This window comes from Paroedura picta, chromosome 9 (assembly GCF_049243985.1).
Source record: "Paroedura picta isolate Pp20150507F chromosome 9, Ppicta_v3.0, whole genome shotgun sequence".
NCBI classification, from domain to species: Eukaryota; Metazoa; Chordata; class Lepidosauria; order Squamata; family Gekkonidae; genus Paroedura; species Paroedura picta.
In genome coordinates this window covers 20,311,739-20,327,842 of record NC_135377.1, presented here as the reverse complement: position 1 = coordinate 20,327,842, position 16,104 = coordinate 20,311,739, and the positions used below count along the sequence as shown (strand labels likewise).

General features: G+C 41.3%; 1 protein-coding gene across 1 annotated transcript in view; it reads right to left on the bottom strand.

Moving 5' to 3' along the window:
• RGS22 (regulator of G protein signaling 22) overlaps positions 1–16,104 on the bottom strand; it is a 76,183-nt gene that overhangs the window by 37,589 nt on the left and 22,490 nt on the right. The window contains exons 12-15 of the mRNA XM_077351811.1: positions 13,991–14,154; positions 11,713–11,821; positions 10,820–10,945; positions 7,197–7,298 (exon numbers count right to left, since the gene is read on the bottom strand). Coding sequence (XP_077207926.1) covers positions 7,197–7,298; positions 10,820–10,945; positions 11,713–11,821; positions 13,991–14,154 — 501 coding nt within the window. The remainder of the gene's footprint in view (positions 1–7,196; positions 7,299–10,819; positions 10,946–11,712; positions 11,822–13,990; positions 14,155–16,104) is intronic.

Below are 16,104 nucleotides of genomic sequence, written 5' to 3'. Positions count from 1 at the left end.
AAATCCATTAACAGAGAGAGGAAAGTGGTATGAAGTATATGAGGACATCAGTCATGCCACTTTCAAATCTCTAAAAAGGCCTCGTTATCTTCACAGCCACAAAGATGAGTTTAAAACACAAGATGACAGAAATTTCCAGGGCAGTTTTTCATGGGGAAGAACATTATCCACTTTCTGTATTAAAGGTTGCTTCCGGCCCTATTGGTACATTCCAGATGTCTGATGGAGTAGTGAAACTCCTTGTATATGACAGTGCTCCCCAGAATTAGAGTATAATCCTGTCCATTACATGAAAAAGAAACTTTCAACTGGGTGTCTATAAATTGCTGGAAAGTTCAATCAAAAGTCACCATACATGTTATAGCTCAAGTATACCACTTTCATTTATTCAGCAATTTTCTTTCTTTCAGTAAAAAGAAAAATGCATTTCTCTATATTACCTCTATATATTTCAGTATAATATAAAATGTATTAAAGTTAGAGATAGGCCTAAAGCAAACTCCAGATGTTAACTCTGCTCAGGGTCTGCATCTTTATATATATATATATATATATATATATATATATATATATATATATATATATATATATATATATATATATATATATATATATATATATATATATATATATATATATATATATATATATATATATATATATATATATATATATATATATATATATATATTATAAAAGGCAAAATCTGGAGATAGTAAATCCAATTCCTCCCCCCCAATCCCAAAACCAGTTTAATATGTAGGCATTAAATCCTGATTCTAGTTGGATAAATTGACATTGTCTTGCTCAGTAAAGCCAGAAATGGTCCTCAGGTCTGTATTGTCTAACTCCAAAATAGCAGTAAGCAATGCTGAGCATTAAATGTTACAGAATTCAGTGAGACAGAGTAAAAACATGTGTTTGGCCATCAGGAGGTTAAATTCATATACACAATACTTTGATTATTCGTATGCCGAAATAAGGTAGCTCTTTCTATCTAATCCTCCATCTCTGTTATAACAGCAGTATTTTTCTTATAACATTCTTCCATTCCTGCCCCCTCCCCATAGCTAGGGCTCCCCCCATTGCCAGCTGCCACATGTGGTTGTTGTTTTCCTTTTCCAATTCATTTTACACTTCTGCATATGGACTCAGAACAAAATAACCACATGCATTCCTTTCACAATGCATACAGCGACACACTTCCTGGAATGTGTTGTCTCTTCAGCATATCAACAAGCTATAGCAGAAATACCTACGGAATGAGAAATGTAATTACATTGAATTCTTTTTCAGTGGTGCAAGGAGCAAAGGCAGGTTGAAAAAAAAAAGATGCTGGGTACAAGCCCACCATGACGTTCTCCTGTGCTAGCCCCCATGGGAGCTCACATGGGACTTCTTTGCGTCTATTGTATTTGCATAAAGTAACAGGAAGAGGGAGGGAGATTTGAGAAACACCATGCCCGTTGCATAACGTCTAGGTGAGCTTCCTGTCTGTGGATATAAAAATGTGGGCAGAGCTAGAGGCGTGAGCCTTTTGGTATGAGCCTATGGCTTGCAGTCAACAGCCATCGTGTGAACTGCCCCTGCTTTAGTAGTTTTTACTGTATTTTTACTGTACTTATATGTTTTATTGGTTTTATCTCTAGTGCTGTACACCGCCCTGAGACAATGGGTTCAAGAGGGGTGGCCTATAAATCTAGATAATAAAAATAAACAAAGCATGTGCATGCCCTATTCACACAACCATTACACTGATTGTACAAGGCTCTGATGAAGCAGTCCTGCTTTAAAGAGAAAATAGGAGGGGACAGTCTTTGAGGTCCTGGTCTCAACATTTCTAGTTTAAGGGTCCCAACATCAATAGTAGAATATTGTTACCATGACCTAACCATTCCTTTGTTTCTAGATTAGGGATCTGCCACGTTGAGGGAGTACCTGTTTGCTTCCACTCGTGTGCTGCTTGTATATTTGTAAATAAAGCACTATTACAAAGGTAGTACATTCACACACTCAAAGGAAACGAAACACAGAAGTGCTCCCTTATGATTAATCGCTTAGAGCAGTGGTCCCCAACCTTTTTATCACTGGGGACCGGTCAACGCTTGACAATTCTACTGAGGCCCGGGGGGGGGGGGTTGGTAGTCTTTTGCCGAGGGACATCGCTACCGCCGCCTGAGCCCCTGCTCCACTTGCTTTCCCGCTGGCACCCCTGACTTCCCACAGCCAGCTGGGGAGCGCTGCCAGCAGCAGCTGCGCAGTGCCACGCCGAGGGGGAGCCCCAGCCATGGCGGCCGCTGGAGAGCACCAAAGGCAATCTGGCAGCAGAGTGGCAGGGCAGCCCCCGAGGCAGTAGCCGAGGAGGAGGATAAGGGGGAGCCGCAGCCCGGTACCAACTGATCCACGAACCAGTACTAGTCCCCGGACCGGGGGTTAGGGACTACTGACTTAGAGAACAGGGGAGCAACTGACATTAAAGTTCCCAGTACTTTCCAATTAAAAAATTGAGCCCTGAAGTAGCCGAAAGTCTGCATAAAAAATAGCTGAATTCTGTAACTCGCATAGTTGAGATTCTTTCAGCTGATTTACTTAGGTGTCCTTGCTACGTATAATTAATTCAGTTTTTTATAGTTACAGGGAAAGATAGGAGGACGCTATGAGGCTATGCATACTATGAGGCTGCATCTCTTCACTTCTGAAAATTGTACTAATCTACTCCTAGGGTTGCCAGCTATGGGCTGAGAAATATCCACAGACTTTGGAGGGTGGAGCCAAGAATAGGCAGGACTTGGGGCAGGAAAGGACCTTACTAAAGTATAATGCTATGGAGTCCACCCTCCAAAGAAGCCATTGACTCCCAGGGAACTGTTCTCTTTAATCTGGAGATGACCTGTAACTTCGAGGGATCCCCAGGTCCACCTGGGGATTGGCTTTCCTATCTTCTGGCTGCTGAAATTTGACCCAGAACTTGTCCAAACACCTTCAATTTTACCTTCACCAACAGAGACTAGTAATTTGCTTTTTTAAAAAAAAATGAAACTAGAGCACCCCAGATTACTGGATTTCATGTCCAATATCCTTTGTTCAGTGATGGAATCAGAAAGCTGCAATAATCAGAGTTGCATATAAATAATGAACATGGAGAGACAACAATATGCTGCAAGAATCTCCTTGTCTGCTCTGCAATCAGTATATGCTCCTCCTCCTCTCTTGTGCCAAATGTGAATACAGAATTTGGAAAGGCTCAACGGACATAACAAGACACCCTCCCTTTATCAGATGCAACTTGAGTCTTATCCCTGTTCCAATGAATTAAAAAAAAAAAAACCTGTGTGGTTATATATATTTTTTAAAAAGAACTTCAAGCGTGATCTCAAAATTTACTGCACATGTGTTGATTTGTTATGTCACATTTTTGGCTGTTAGTTATGCTAATGGAACAGTTTCGCATATTGCATTTTGACGTATTTGCTTTTAATGATTGTGCAGATATCACTTTTTGCAATTTCCTACTTATACTCCTTGGGCAATGCTCTGCTGTCACCACCGGGCTCAGCCTGGAAATAAGATTAAAAAGGGAGACAAGTCTGGAGAAAAGTCATAGCCGGCATATACTTACAGGGTCACAGTGATCTTGGTAGGACTTCTCCATAGTAACGGCGGGCAAATCACTTCCCCATGGGCCCACTGAAAGTCATGGCAAGCCTTCCCCACCCACTCCCTGGAACATGGGGAAGTGATTGTAAATTTCAATTAGCACTGAAATTGCATGAGACTTATGTAGTTTATAGGACTTTTTAAAAAAAAGATCTACACAAACATATGAAGGACAGGTCTCTCAATACGGCTCATGGCGAAATAGAGCCTCCATGTATTTTGCTTAAGTACTTAAGAAGTACACCTAAAAATTAATTCAACCCAGCATTTTGTAATAGGGTAGTTTTGGCACAATGTGTTTTTGTTCATAAAACAACGTGCTGGGAGGAATGGCCAGTTAAAGAAACCGAAGTATTTATTTTAAAGGATAAATTGTGTGTGTGAATAAATGAATGAGAGTCAGAGAAAGACACAGAGAAAGAGAGAGACCAAGAGAGACAGGGAAAACACAAAGGTGTAGCTCAGCTGCTAGCGATTTATTTATTCAGTTCATTTATCATATATAGACTGCCTTTCTCATGAAAACTCAAGGTGGATTACAAAATACGGAAAACAATTTACTCAGTCAGCATAAAATATCTAACAAATAAACAATGCAATAGGAATAGATTACAGAATTACACAGCTGCCAGGAAGGGAAGAGTGAGAAGAAGCAGGAAGCAAATCTAAGAGTTGCATTATAAGACAAACAAGGAAATTGGTGGTGGTGGTGGTGGTGGTAGTAGTAGTAGTAGTAGTAGTAGTAGTAGTAGTAGTAGTAGTAGTAGTAGATTTCTTGACCACTTCTCCCCCATTGGTATTTAGCAGATTACAAAGAAGGGCAGCACCTATATCCTTGTCTGACTAGTTTTCATAATCACTGCCCCTCAAAGGAAATTCTTGCTTTCTACACTTGACATTGTACATTAATAGCTTAGTATCAACTGGACATTGGTTCACTGGTAGAAAACAACAAACCTGTTCCCACCTTTCCTGTTTTTAGGGGTCATTTTTAGTTTTTCTGTATATCATATACCTACAGCCCAGTCCTAAGAAGAGTTACACTCTTCTTAGTACATTGACTTCAATGGATTTAGAAGAATGTAACTCTGCTCAGGATTGCACCATCTGTTGGGGAGGAAGGGAAAGTGATTGTAAACCACTTGGAGACTCCTTTGGGCAGTGAAAAGTGGGGTATAAAATCCAACTCTTCTTTAAAAAATATTTATCCTGGATAGCCCTAGGTATGTGCAAAATATCTGAACTGCAATAATCCACAAAAGAAAGTGTACCCTGGGAAAGAAAAGCAGCGCACAAATGCCCTAATAAATAAAATATGGAACATCAGAAATGTGGTTTTCTCAATATACAATAACCATTGTATATTTTTGGCCTTGTTTTGTATCAGAAATTTGTGTGCATCTCATGGCAGATAAACAAAGGGTGCTGTTTCATTCCAAAATCCTTTACTGTGGGAAACCCAACCACCCCTCATCCAGCTCCTACCCCACCCCACTGGTAGCCATTTTGCCCCACTGGGCATTCAGTTCTTCCAGCTATTCTGCCCCAGCCCCATTGTGTTATGTTGTTTTACTAGGAAACTTTGCTCTTAAATTTAAAAGTTATCCTTCTAATGTTATCATATTTCGTATTCCACTTATTGACTGACTGATAGTTCTACTGCATTTGCAATCTGCCTCTAGTTTCAATGAGAACAGTGGACTGTAAATGAAAATGAGTCAATAAGGTAGCTCATAATTAAAAACAAATTTAAAATGATGCATTTAAAAAAACAGCAGCATACACTCAAAACAGCAGCAGCACTTAAAAACCACAGGACAGTTTGTAATATACTGGAAAAATTAATGGGAAAATCCCTGGCGGGCATGAGACAGTTGTAGTCAGTCCCAAAGGGAGAGATCTTTGAAGAGCAAGCATGTTTTTCTGAGGTGTAGCTGTGGAACAACGTGGGAGGTTACACTGAGCAAGCTGACAGCCAACCACAATAGGAGTCATATTCTTGAGATAGCAAGTGATGTTCATTTCGGAAAATCTGGGAATGGAAGGACCTCAACCAGTATGAAGCTGAACAATGACACCTCCAAGAGTATAGTCCCAGAGCTGCAGGAAGAGCGGCACTGATCTCTAGATGAGGGAAAGGCAATCGACCATAACAGGGTTGGTTTCAGGATCTATCAGAATCATAATAGGGACATTCGATAGACGGTTCCTTGCAGAAGTGGATTGGCCAGGTGACACCATCTCAAATCTGGCCCTCAGAAGCTGAATCAACATATATTATCTGGTTAGTGCCCTGTCATGGTGCTTTGTCTCATGTTTTTAATTATGCTTTCTATTTGTTTCTTTTGCATAGGCATCTGGTGCGATGCAATTGGTCGTTTTTCCAGGATGGGTAAAAACAATCTGCAAAGGAACTGTATCTATTGCCTGCACAAGATTTGCGCATAACAAAGTCCTCACATCCCCCTCATGTCTGCTCCATTCCTGTCAGTCAAATGTGTGCTGGAAGTTCCATGCTCAATAACTAAAATTCCTAGATGTGCACAAGCCCAGTTTGGATTGGAACGAATCCACATTTCATCTCCCCTGCAATGCATACACATATACCGTTTTCCAGATCCAAAACAGCCTGTTAAGGAAAGTTATATTGGCTACACATAAATTTCTCTAATGGGGAAATAAAGAAGACCCTTAGGGCCATTGCAGTCAGGAAAACATGGTGGAAAGAAAACGCTTAGGCCCATCTCAAAGCACGCAGTGGTCCCAATACGAATGAGGCCTCCGTACCACAGAGAAGTTCATAGCATGGATTTCCCAGCTCATGTATGATTGAAAGGACCAGGGCAGACCCGTGGAGGCCTTGCAATGTGTAAATCAGTCCTAAGAAATTCTCAAATGGTTTGTGCACAGGTATTAGCAAACAATTCAACATTTTAATTCATAACTTCAAATGTTTTGTGCAAATTATCTCATACAAAAGGAAATACTCTTTCCGTCTTTCAGTCTATGGGCTGGTATTTTACTTGGGCTTTTGCCTGATATTTTACTTGGGCTTTCGCCTGGTCCTGGCCCTGTGACGTAGCACAAGCAAGGTCAAATTCCACCTCAGAAGCGTCAATATATTTAGTTCCTGTTTCTGAGCTGAATAGACCTCTCGAGTGGGACAAAAGGCACGCAGTGCTTCATACTTCTTACTGACTGTATGGGATTTTTGTTACAGTATGGGAAAATATAACTTAGAAGACCTAGTGACAATTCCACCACTCTATTTAAATAAAACATTATTGATATGAAAAATAGGTTTGTTCCAAATAACAGAGGCAAAAAAGCAACCATGTACGTGCTATATAAAATGGGGAGGAGGAAGCAAATGACTGAAATTCGAAAGGAGATCCCAGGGGAAAACATGCCTAGCGAATGCTTAAATCATCTCTCTTACACCATGGAAATCACTGAAAGTTTCTTTTGCTGAACATGTTCCCCAAAGCAATTTGCCTTTGGGTTAGAGAATCTTGTAACAGGACTTATTTAAGACTTACTTGAGCTTGCTTGCATAATTTGTAAGGATGAAGGGTTTCTTGGTAGAAAAGGTGATGATAATCCTGTAGGTCAAACCAAAAGTACGTGCTGTTCTTCCACAGCTACAATTGGGGAGGGAGAAGAAAAGTTAAAGCTATCCAGTTTTCAGTTTTGAATTTCCACTGTGAGCAATTGCTCAGCTCCTTGGGGGTCACTGTAAATCACACTTCATTTAAAAGAGCTTGACTCATGTGTTCTGTACTGGCAGGGAGACAGCATGTGCAAAGACGCTGCCACTGTAATACATTCTGTATCGTTTATGGTATCCCTTTTGCACATAATTGGCTATTAAAATGGTTAACATGTGAAGATTAACCACAATTGGATGGAATTAAGCCAGTCGTTCATAATGCACAACTTAAATTTACGCTGTGTTGGGACAGCGCTTTTTATATTTCAGCAATTGCTGAGATCATTAAATGTTTTCATCCTGACTTATCGTTACTTTTTTATTATACATCTCTCAACCACCCCTCACTACAGTTACTAAATACTTCCAGAGGCATACAGCTCTTCCTGAACCCCATTAGTTCAGAAGCTCGCCACAAAAATCAAGAGATTTTATTTTGAAATTTTAAACAAGGGCCAGGGTCTGAGGTTTTGGTGCTCAAGGCAGAACATGTCAGCCCCTCAAAGGTGAGGCAAATGATCATTTTCGCCATTAGGACACATGAAATTCTGGGGAGGTTCTTTAGCACTTCTGCATTTTGGCAAGATCCTATCATAACTAGATGTAATTCAGAGAAATTAATTGAACAAAATTAATTTTGTTCTGAAGCTGCTTTGAGATCCACAGGTGTGTATGTGTGTTTAGACTTCTGTCAAGTTGCCACCAACATGCCAGCCCCTCATGGGATATTCAAGGGAAAAGACATTCAGATTCTGAGATGTAATGAGATCAGCCTATCCTGGCCCATTCAGCTCCACAGGAGACAAAAAAAAACGTATCTGTCTTTTGTCCACAGTGGAACTAACAGTATCTTCAGAATGGATGGATGTGCTCTACATCAGAAAACAGCAAGGCAGCAAAGAGTTAAACCCACTGATGAGTCTACAGTCAAATTAGCTAATTCCAAAATTAGATCCATATGGATGCTTTGAAGTCGAAACAGAAGAGGCAGAATCCTGTGCAGGGATTTCCCAAGTCATGATTAGCATGGCCTGCCTGGAGCAACATATGGCTGCCCAAGGAGCCTTCCTTTCGTAGTAACCCCACTGGCCCCCAAGAGGGCGGCAGAGGCACCCTGCAACCCATTGTAGCCCTGGTGGCAGTAGCATAGGTCTGGGAGGAAACAAGCCATGACTATCACCTTTCCCCATGTACACTCCAAGCTGTGGTTTAGTTGGTGAACCAGCTGTACCCTCTCTTACTTGGAAGGGAGATCCATTGAAATCAATGAGACACACTTCCAATTTAGTGACTGAAATACCAACAAGGCATGTCATCTCTTTTTTAACATTCCGCCCATCCCAAAAACAGAATCTTCTGCAATAGTCCTGAACAAAGCCTCCAAGTGATTAATCACTTCATCCTGTTTTTGCCGTATGCATTCCACTGTGAAACTCATCCTGGTTCATTTCAAAGAAGGAATGTTTGTGTTTCCCAAGACTCCATAGAGATCCCTTTGAAAAAATAAATTAAAAGCTAGTGGACAAGGTCCAAGTTTGTTCATTGCCTCTGAAAATTATTATATCCCATCTTCACACAAAAGTATATTTGGCAGGAAGTTTTCACAACTGAAACTTGTGGGGGAGGGGGAGGAATTTATAAGGAATTCTACACACCACTAAAAGACTAAAGGTAAGGGTATCCCCTGTGCAAACACCAAGTCATGTCTGACCCTTGGGGTGACGCCCTCCAGCGTTTTCATGGCAGACTCAATATGGGGTGGTTTGCCAGTGCCTTCCCCAGTCATTACCGTTTACCCCCCAGCAAGCTGGGTACTCATTTTACCCACCTCAGAAGGATGGAAGGCTGAGTCAACCTTGAGCCGGCTGCTGGGATAGAACTCCCAGCCTCATGGGCAGAGCTTCAGACTGCATGTTGCTACCTTAGCACTCTGCGCCACAAGAGGCTAGTGAGTTTCAAATTGACACTGATACCAGTGTCAAGGTATGGCACATATAGGGAATGTGAAATCCTGGCACCATCACCAGTGACATCACAGGCACTAGCCAATAGATGCAAATGACCCTTCTGCCATCAAATGGTGGAAGACTATTCTTCTAAAAATGGCTGACTGAATGTCAGGGAAATCCAAAATAGAAGCCTTCAGTGATGGAATACAGCTAGAATTTATAGAAACAATGAGTGGCAAACAATAAGACATCTGATGGATTACAAACTAGAAGGGCACTTTGATTCTTGCAACGGAGGGGTAATTTTTAGGCTTATTTTTTTCCAAGATACATGGATCAAATTCTCAGGAGCATTTGTCTAGTTGTTAAACCTTCCTTTTCCAATCAATTCCTTTTAAGCAACATTCAGGTTCAGTTTTTCAGCCAAACTACCCAAGTAATTGCTTACAGAAGTAGAATGAAAGGTGCTTATGCCCCTTTCTTATGACCATTGATGGTGCAAGAGCTAACTGGCATCTGCACTGGCACTTGCTCAGTGGCCAAACAACATGGTAACACATGACTCAAAAGAAAAATGCCAGTTGTGAGTTCCCCAGGGCACTTTAGCAGCACCACGGGGGCCTAAGTCTAGCTGGGACGGTGGTGAAGAGAATGGACTCTTCTCCCCCCTCTCTACCTTTTTTTGTGGCCCAAACATGGTCCCAGTCTGAATCCAGTCCCTGTGGTGCTTCTCAGTTTCGCGCCTGTGGGGGCCTTTGGGATGCTGAGATGAACAGTTACCACAGGAGGCAAAGGCAAATTTAATATAGCTGCTACTGCAAATGGGTTCCCAGGGCTAAAAGAATGGGTCTCTCCCTCCGTCCTGGCTCAGGATTGAGTATTAGTCTTGTCCAGAACCATAAGGCAATCTGCCCCTGTTTTACCCATCTTTTAGTCATCAGTATTTTAGACCATCACCAATGACTTGAAATGTTGGGCAGGAGTTGTTGGTAATATAGCTTATATATTGTATCACCACTTGTTGCTAATACTAATTTTATTGTTGAGGTTTTATGGGGTTGCTAAGAGTAGCGGATGTTTTATGGGATGTTTTTTATGGATCTTGATGTGTGAACTACCGTGAGCCAGCTGTGCTGGGAGTGGCAGGATAGAGGTATAATGAATGAATGAATGAATGAATGAATGAATGAATGAATGAATGAATGAATGAATGAATGGACGGACGGACGGACGGACGGACGGACGGACGGACGGACGGACGGACGGACGGACGGACGGACAAACTGTGGAAGATGCTTTCATTTGATTGAGGGCAGCCAATAGCAATGGCCACACCCACTTTCTGGGAAATTCAGGGGCACTGGGCAAGCAGTGGCAGGGAACCTTGGTGCACATGAGTGCCAAGTTGGTAGCAGCATGGTCTAACTTAGTGAGGTTAAAACAATGTACCAGACTTCTATAACAAAAGGAAACAGTACATCAGTTGGTAAGAAAAGCCTCATACCTTATTACTAGATTTCTCACAGAATTCAGTGAAGACATAGCCAGCTCGATTTTCTGTGTTAAGGGACTGCAGCATTCTTTCCATTTTAGAACTCCCCAGCTCACAAATATCCCGGTACATTTTGCCCTGGATAATGAAAAGCACAGTTCTTCAAAGCTTCATGTTATACTGGATCTTAGATTTAAACTGCTTTAAAATGGCTTACTTTTCTAACCACAAATAGAAGAGTTGGTTTATATACCCAACTTTTATACCCAATGAGCAATCACCTTTATGTCTACAGGGAGCACCCATTCATAAACCTGCCTTCATCATAGGAAGCTATTTGGTTGGGTTCTGCAATCCTGTGAGTTGGTAGAAGCACCTTAGAGCAGGGGTAGTCAACCTGTGGTTCTCCAGATATCCATGGATTACAATTCCCATGAGCCCCTGCCAGAATTTGCTGGAGGACCACAGGTTGACTACCCCTGCCTTAGAGTACAGGATTCCCACCTTCCTTGGGCAATCTAGTATGAGGTTACCCTGTAATACTGCCTCGTGGCTTTCATCCGTGCTCTACCAGCATATTTGTAAAGAAAAAACACCATAAGTCTCCCTCACCCGTCAGAAGCAAATTCCAGGATATGTTGCTCCTGAAAACGTCTTGCCACTCTGAGAAAGGGACAGTACATTATACTTCCAGTCCCCAAACTACTATTTGGCCACCAAGAATATTGACGTTGGCTGTCCTACCCCTAGCATGGCCAGATTTAATTTCTAATCATCATGGACACAATTATGGCCACCCAAGCCAAGACTGTGAAAGATAGAAGCCCATCTTGTAGCACGGGGCCACAGATACTTGGGCCATAAGACCATTTTCAGCAGATTTAAGGAGTCAAATTAGTACTCACAGGGATCACTTCTGCATACGTGTATTTTCTATCCAACTGTGGCTTCAGGTAGTCAGTTTTGTCAGGAATCATTGTCAAACGAGACACATTGCTACATGCTGTTGCTGGTCTGCAGCACAAAGAATAAATTTATTCAAAAGTGGCTGGACAATAGCTAGAAACTATGCAAATACTACAGAGGTACACAGATGTCAATGTTACTGTCTTAACCCTAATAAATGTCACATGACTAGGAATGCTACACTTGCACTCAGAAGTGGTGTCGTTACTCAAGACACCAAGTAAAGTCGATTTACCGCCAACAAATTCCACTTACCCGCCATGGTCACAATTATTGTCCTGCTAGCAGCAGCAGAAGACAGAGAAGAGGAGGAAATGGGGTTTGGTGGAACAAGTCGGCAGTATGCTCCCTTGGTGCCTTGACAAGCACTAAAAACATGGGGGTAGGACCTGGCAACTTTCTTTATGCTTTGAAAGGCATAAAGACTTTAAACTTTCTTTATGCACACGTGACAGATGCATATTAACAAAATAACAAATAAAGAAGGCACAAAGAGAAGAGGTGGTAGTCAACAGATGGGACTAAAAGGCTATAGAATATATTATGAAAAAACAGAAATATAAAAACAGAAAGTAACTACTGCTTTGAATGCAATCCATTTGTGGAGATGCACTACAAGGGGATCTGGACCAAAGGATGCAAGATTCACGCTGTCATAGTTCTCCAAGGCTGATATTTTTTAAAGTGCAAATTTATTTTATTTTTTAGTTATAGGATAGGATACAAAAGAAAAAAGAGCCTCTTGTGGTGCAGGGTGGTAAAGCAGCCAACATGCTGTCTCAAGCTCTGACCAGGGGCTACGTTTACCTTTTACAAAAGAAACGAATTAACGAAAAAAGGATAAAAGAAAAAAGTGAAGAACAGACATCATATATCTTTTAACTTACAATTACATTACTCGGAATATTGTTACATTATTATTTTACTCCACCTGTAACCATTTTAAATCTCATCAACTCTCTAATTGTTAGACCCTTTTCATTATAATATACATTTTTAGAAATCTATGCTCTTCAAATCTACAGATTATCAAACCATTTTCCCCCTAAACAATCAAAAGAAAAAAATTTCCAGCATATCACAGAAGTAGATGTTAAATTTTCTCTAACCAAAATAATAAGCTTAAAGATTTCAGCCAATTCTAAGAACTTAACAAACCAAGCTTTTATAAGTACATTTTCATTTCCCCCCAGTAATATACATACAATTTTATCACAACCATTATCACCTATCTGGCAAATAGATCTTTGTGAAAGTACACACATAAATCTTCACAAAAGGGGAGATTCAAACACTGGGCTTTGTGGTATCTTTTAGGTAATTGTAAACACAGACATGTCAAGGCCTGATAAAGCTTCCAAAAGAAGAAGAAGAAGAAGAAGAAGAAGAAGAAGAAGAAGAAGAAGAAGAAGAAGAAGAAGAAGAAGAAGAAGAAGAAGGACAGATGCTTAAATTGGCGATAACTCTATTGGCCTAACCAAAATACAGAATGAAAAAGCATTACTACAACTTTAACAAACAAGGTGGCAATCTTAGTGAATTCAATAACTAGCCATTCAATCCAATACAATCATTTATTTCACTTCGTATAATCCTAATGTCCAGTTAGCATTATTTTTAACTGGAAGTAACGTGTTCCCCCCATATGACTAGGCCAAGGTAACTACCACCCAGGAGCAGAGAAAGGTGGTGGGGCAAGTGAGAAAGGAGGCTCTGGTAGCAGATCATGATTTTCTGGTTTGATCTGAAAAGATGGACTCTCTGTACCTCTGGCTGAGCAAGGTCAGTGGATCGAGGGGAGACTCTGAAAAATGGTCTCTGTGTATTAGGTAACAGAACTCCACTGTAGCTATTAAGAAAGTCCCCTAACTGGACATGTGAACTGGTCCACAAGGGTATGAGGTATTTATCTGATTAACAAGAACAGTCAGTTTACAAAACTAGAAGTCAAGAAAAGACTTGGAAATGCATAATGAACTAAAGCAGCTAACTCTACCCCATTTACACTCAGGAATGTTTCACATTGAAAACAACAGAAATGACTTCAGTAATGAGATTAATCTCTTAATATAACAATTAGCTTTGATTTCCATATTAACGAACCCATTAACGAACACATTAGCATTCTTCTTCCTCAGTGGTATTTATACCTGGAAAGAAGGCCCATCTCCCTTAATGGACAGAAAATACTACTTACGTAAACATTTTAGTGCTTACCTCTTTATGCTAGGATCTCCTAAAGAGAACCAGGCATCAGGACTCCCTCTGATGGTATTTTGACTCCATGGCAAGACTGCCGATAACAGCCTGTTAGGGCTTTCGTAAAATCTACCAGGCATCACAGCTTTTGGCAATGGTGATGGTGAACTGAATTCTCCTTTCTAATAAAAATAATGGGAGCAGAGAACATCTCATAAACAATTTTTGTTAGATAGATAGATAGATAGATAGATAGATAGAGAGAGAGAGAGAGAGAGAGAGAGAGAGAGAGAGAGAGAGAGAGAGAGAGAGAGAGAGAGAGAGAGAGAGAGACAATAAAATACATCAAATAGTCAATATTTTTCCTTTGTATCTATCCAAAATGAAAGACCATTTCAGCATTGTGGCAGTGGTGAAAAGTAACATCAAGTTACAGCTGAATTATAGAGACCCCGTAGGGCAGGGGTGGCCAAACTGTGGCTCTCCAGATGTTCATAGGAATTGTAGTCCATGGATATCTGGAGAGTCACAGTTTGGCCATCCCTGCAGTAGGGCTTTCAAAGCAAGAGACATTCAGGGATGATTGTATCAGACTCAAGAATTTAAAAGTTCTGTTTGGGGGGCTTTCCGCATTCGTCCAAAATAGCACAATGGTTACTAATTGAAATTGCTACAGTTTTGCCATTATGCACAACGTCGTTGACAATCTGCAACACTCCTGAAACCGATCTGCAAAAAGCGCTTCGTTGTAGCGCTTTCAGGGAAATCCCAAAAAGTGGATTCACCCTCCGGAAAGCGCTACACTCCTGCAACCAATCTGCAACACTAGCGGGAAAGTTCTGTGCGTTACCATTGTTGCGGTTTCTACAAAGTCCCTCCCCCTGGCTCTCTTCTTTGATCTTCCGGCGAAGCGATCACCATTTTTTTTTCTCCGAGTGAGCGGAGATCAACGCACCAGCGAGCCTTCGTTTACCCAGCGAGGCTTCCCTGGCTGCAGCCCCTCTGTTTAAAGTCACCAAGCACAAGCCTGTTTACTGGTTTATTTTCACTTTATTTTCACACTGTTTTCGGCCGAAAATCGCGCCCGTGAGGGGGGGGGATTTTTTTTTTCACTCGGGGGGAGCGTGGCAATGATGAAACGGCAGCTCAAACACCACCTGCTAGCTGGATGGGTCTCTCCGTTGCAACGAATCAATGCATATTCGTTGCAATGGGTGTTTTTTTTTTTTTAACTTCCTTAAAGGGAAAGGGGCTGTTTGGGAGCATGATAATGGCCGCCCATTGGCTGCTTGACGGCCAGGGGCGGAACACAGCTTAGCAATAGCACTTCCTGGCTAGCGATTTTTGCAGAGACCGGAACCCTGTGGGAAACGATAGAAACGCAACTGGATTCCACTACAAAAGCAGGTATGCGTTACGCCGAATTCCACTATTTAAAATGGCGATTTTTTGTTCAGCAAACAATTTGCTACATGGATCCCGGTGCGGAATGGCCCTGGGAATTCTGTATGGACTGCTCTTGAGGCATCTTCAGAGGTTGTTCTTCATTCAGACAATAATCAACACTACAACATACATTATTGATAGTAACTTATCACTCAAAGATTCACCATTGCAAGGCTCAACGTTTGTCATCTGGAACTGTCTCAGCTGAAAAGGATTGAAATTCTGATTTGATATGAGACCCCTTTCTATAAAACATCTGACTAGCAATGGCTGTTTTACGTATGCAAAGCACCGCTTGATGAGCACACCCAAGTGAACTCATACTTTAAAACAAACTGTGCTAGTGTATTCGGAGAAGTATAAATGTGCAGATGTTATGCTTCCTTCCTAATGCAATCCATTTATAAAGAGGCAATTTACCAATTATTAGGACGGTAGGCTTGTGCCAACTTAGCAAACTTTGTGGGAGACCACAAGCCAGTAGGTGGTGCATAAATGAGTCACTGCCGAGCACAGCCATAACATCTGTGTCCATAATTTTGTGTCATGCAACAGCTTCGAGCAACATGGCTTTGTTGCATTTGACAAGGAGGGCACCTGCCAAAACACTGCAGCTCTGCCAAAGAGATTAATCGCAAGAACTGGAGCTCCATCTAATGACCAATTCAAATATAGAGAAAAGGCAC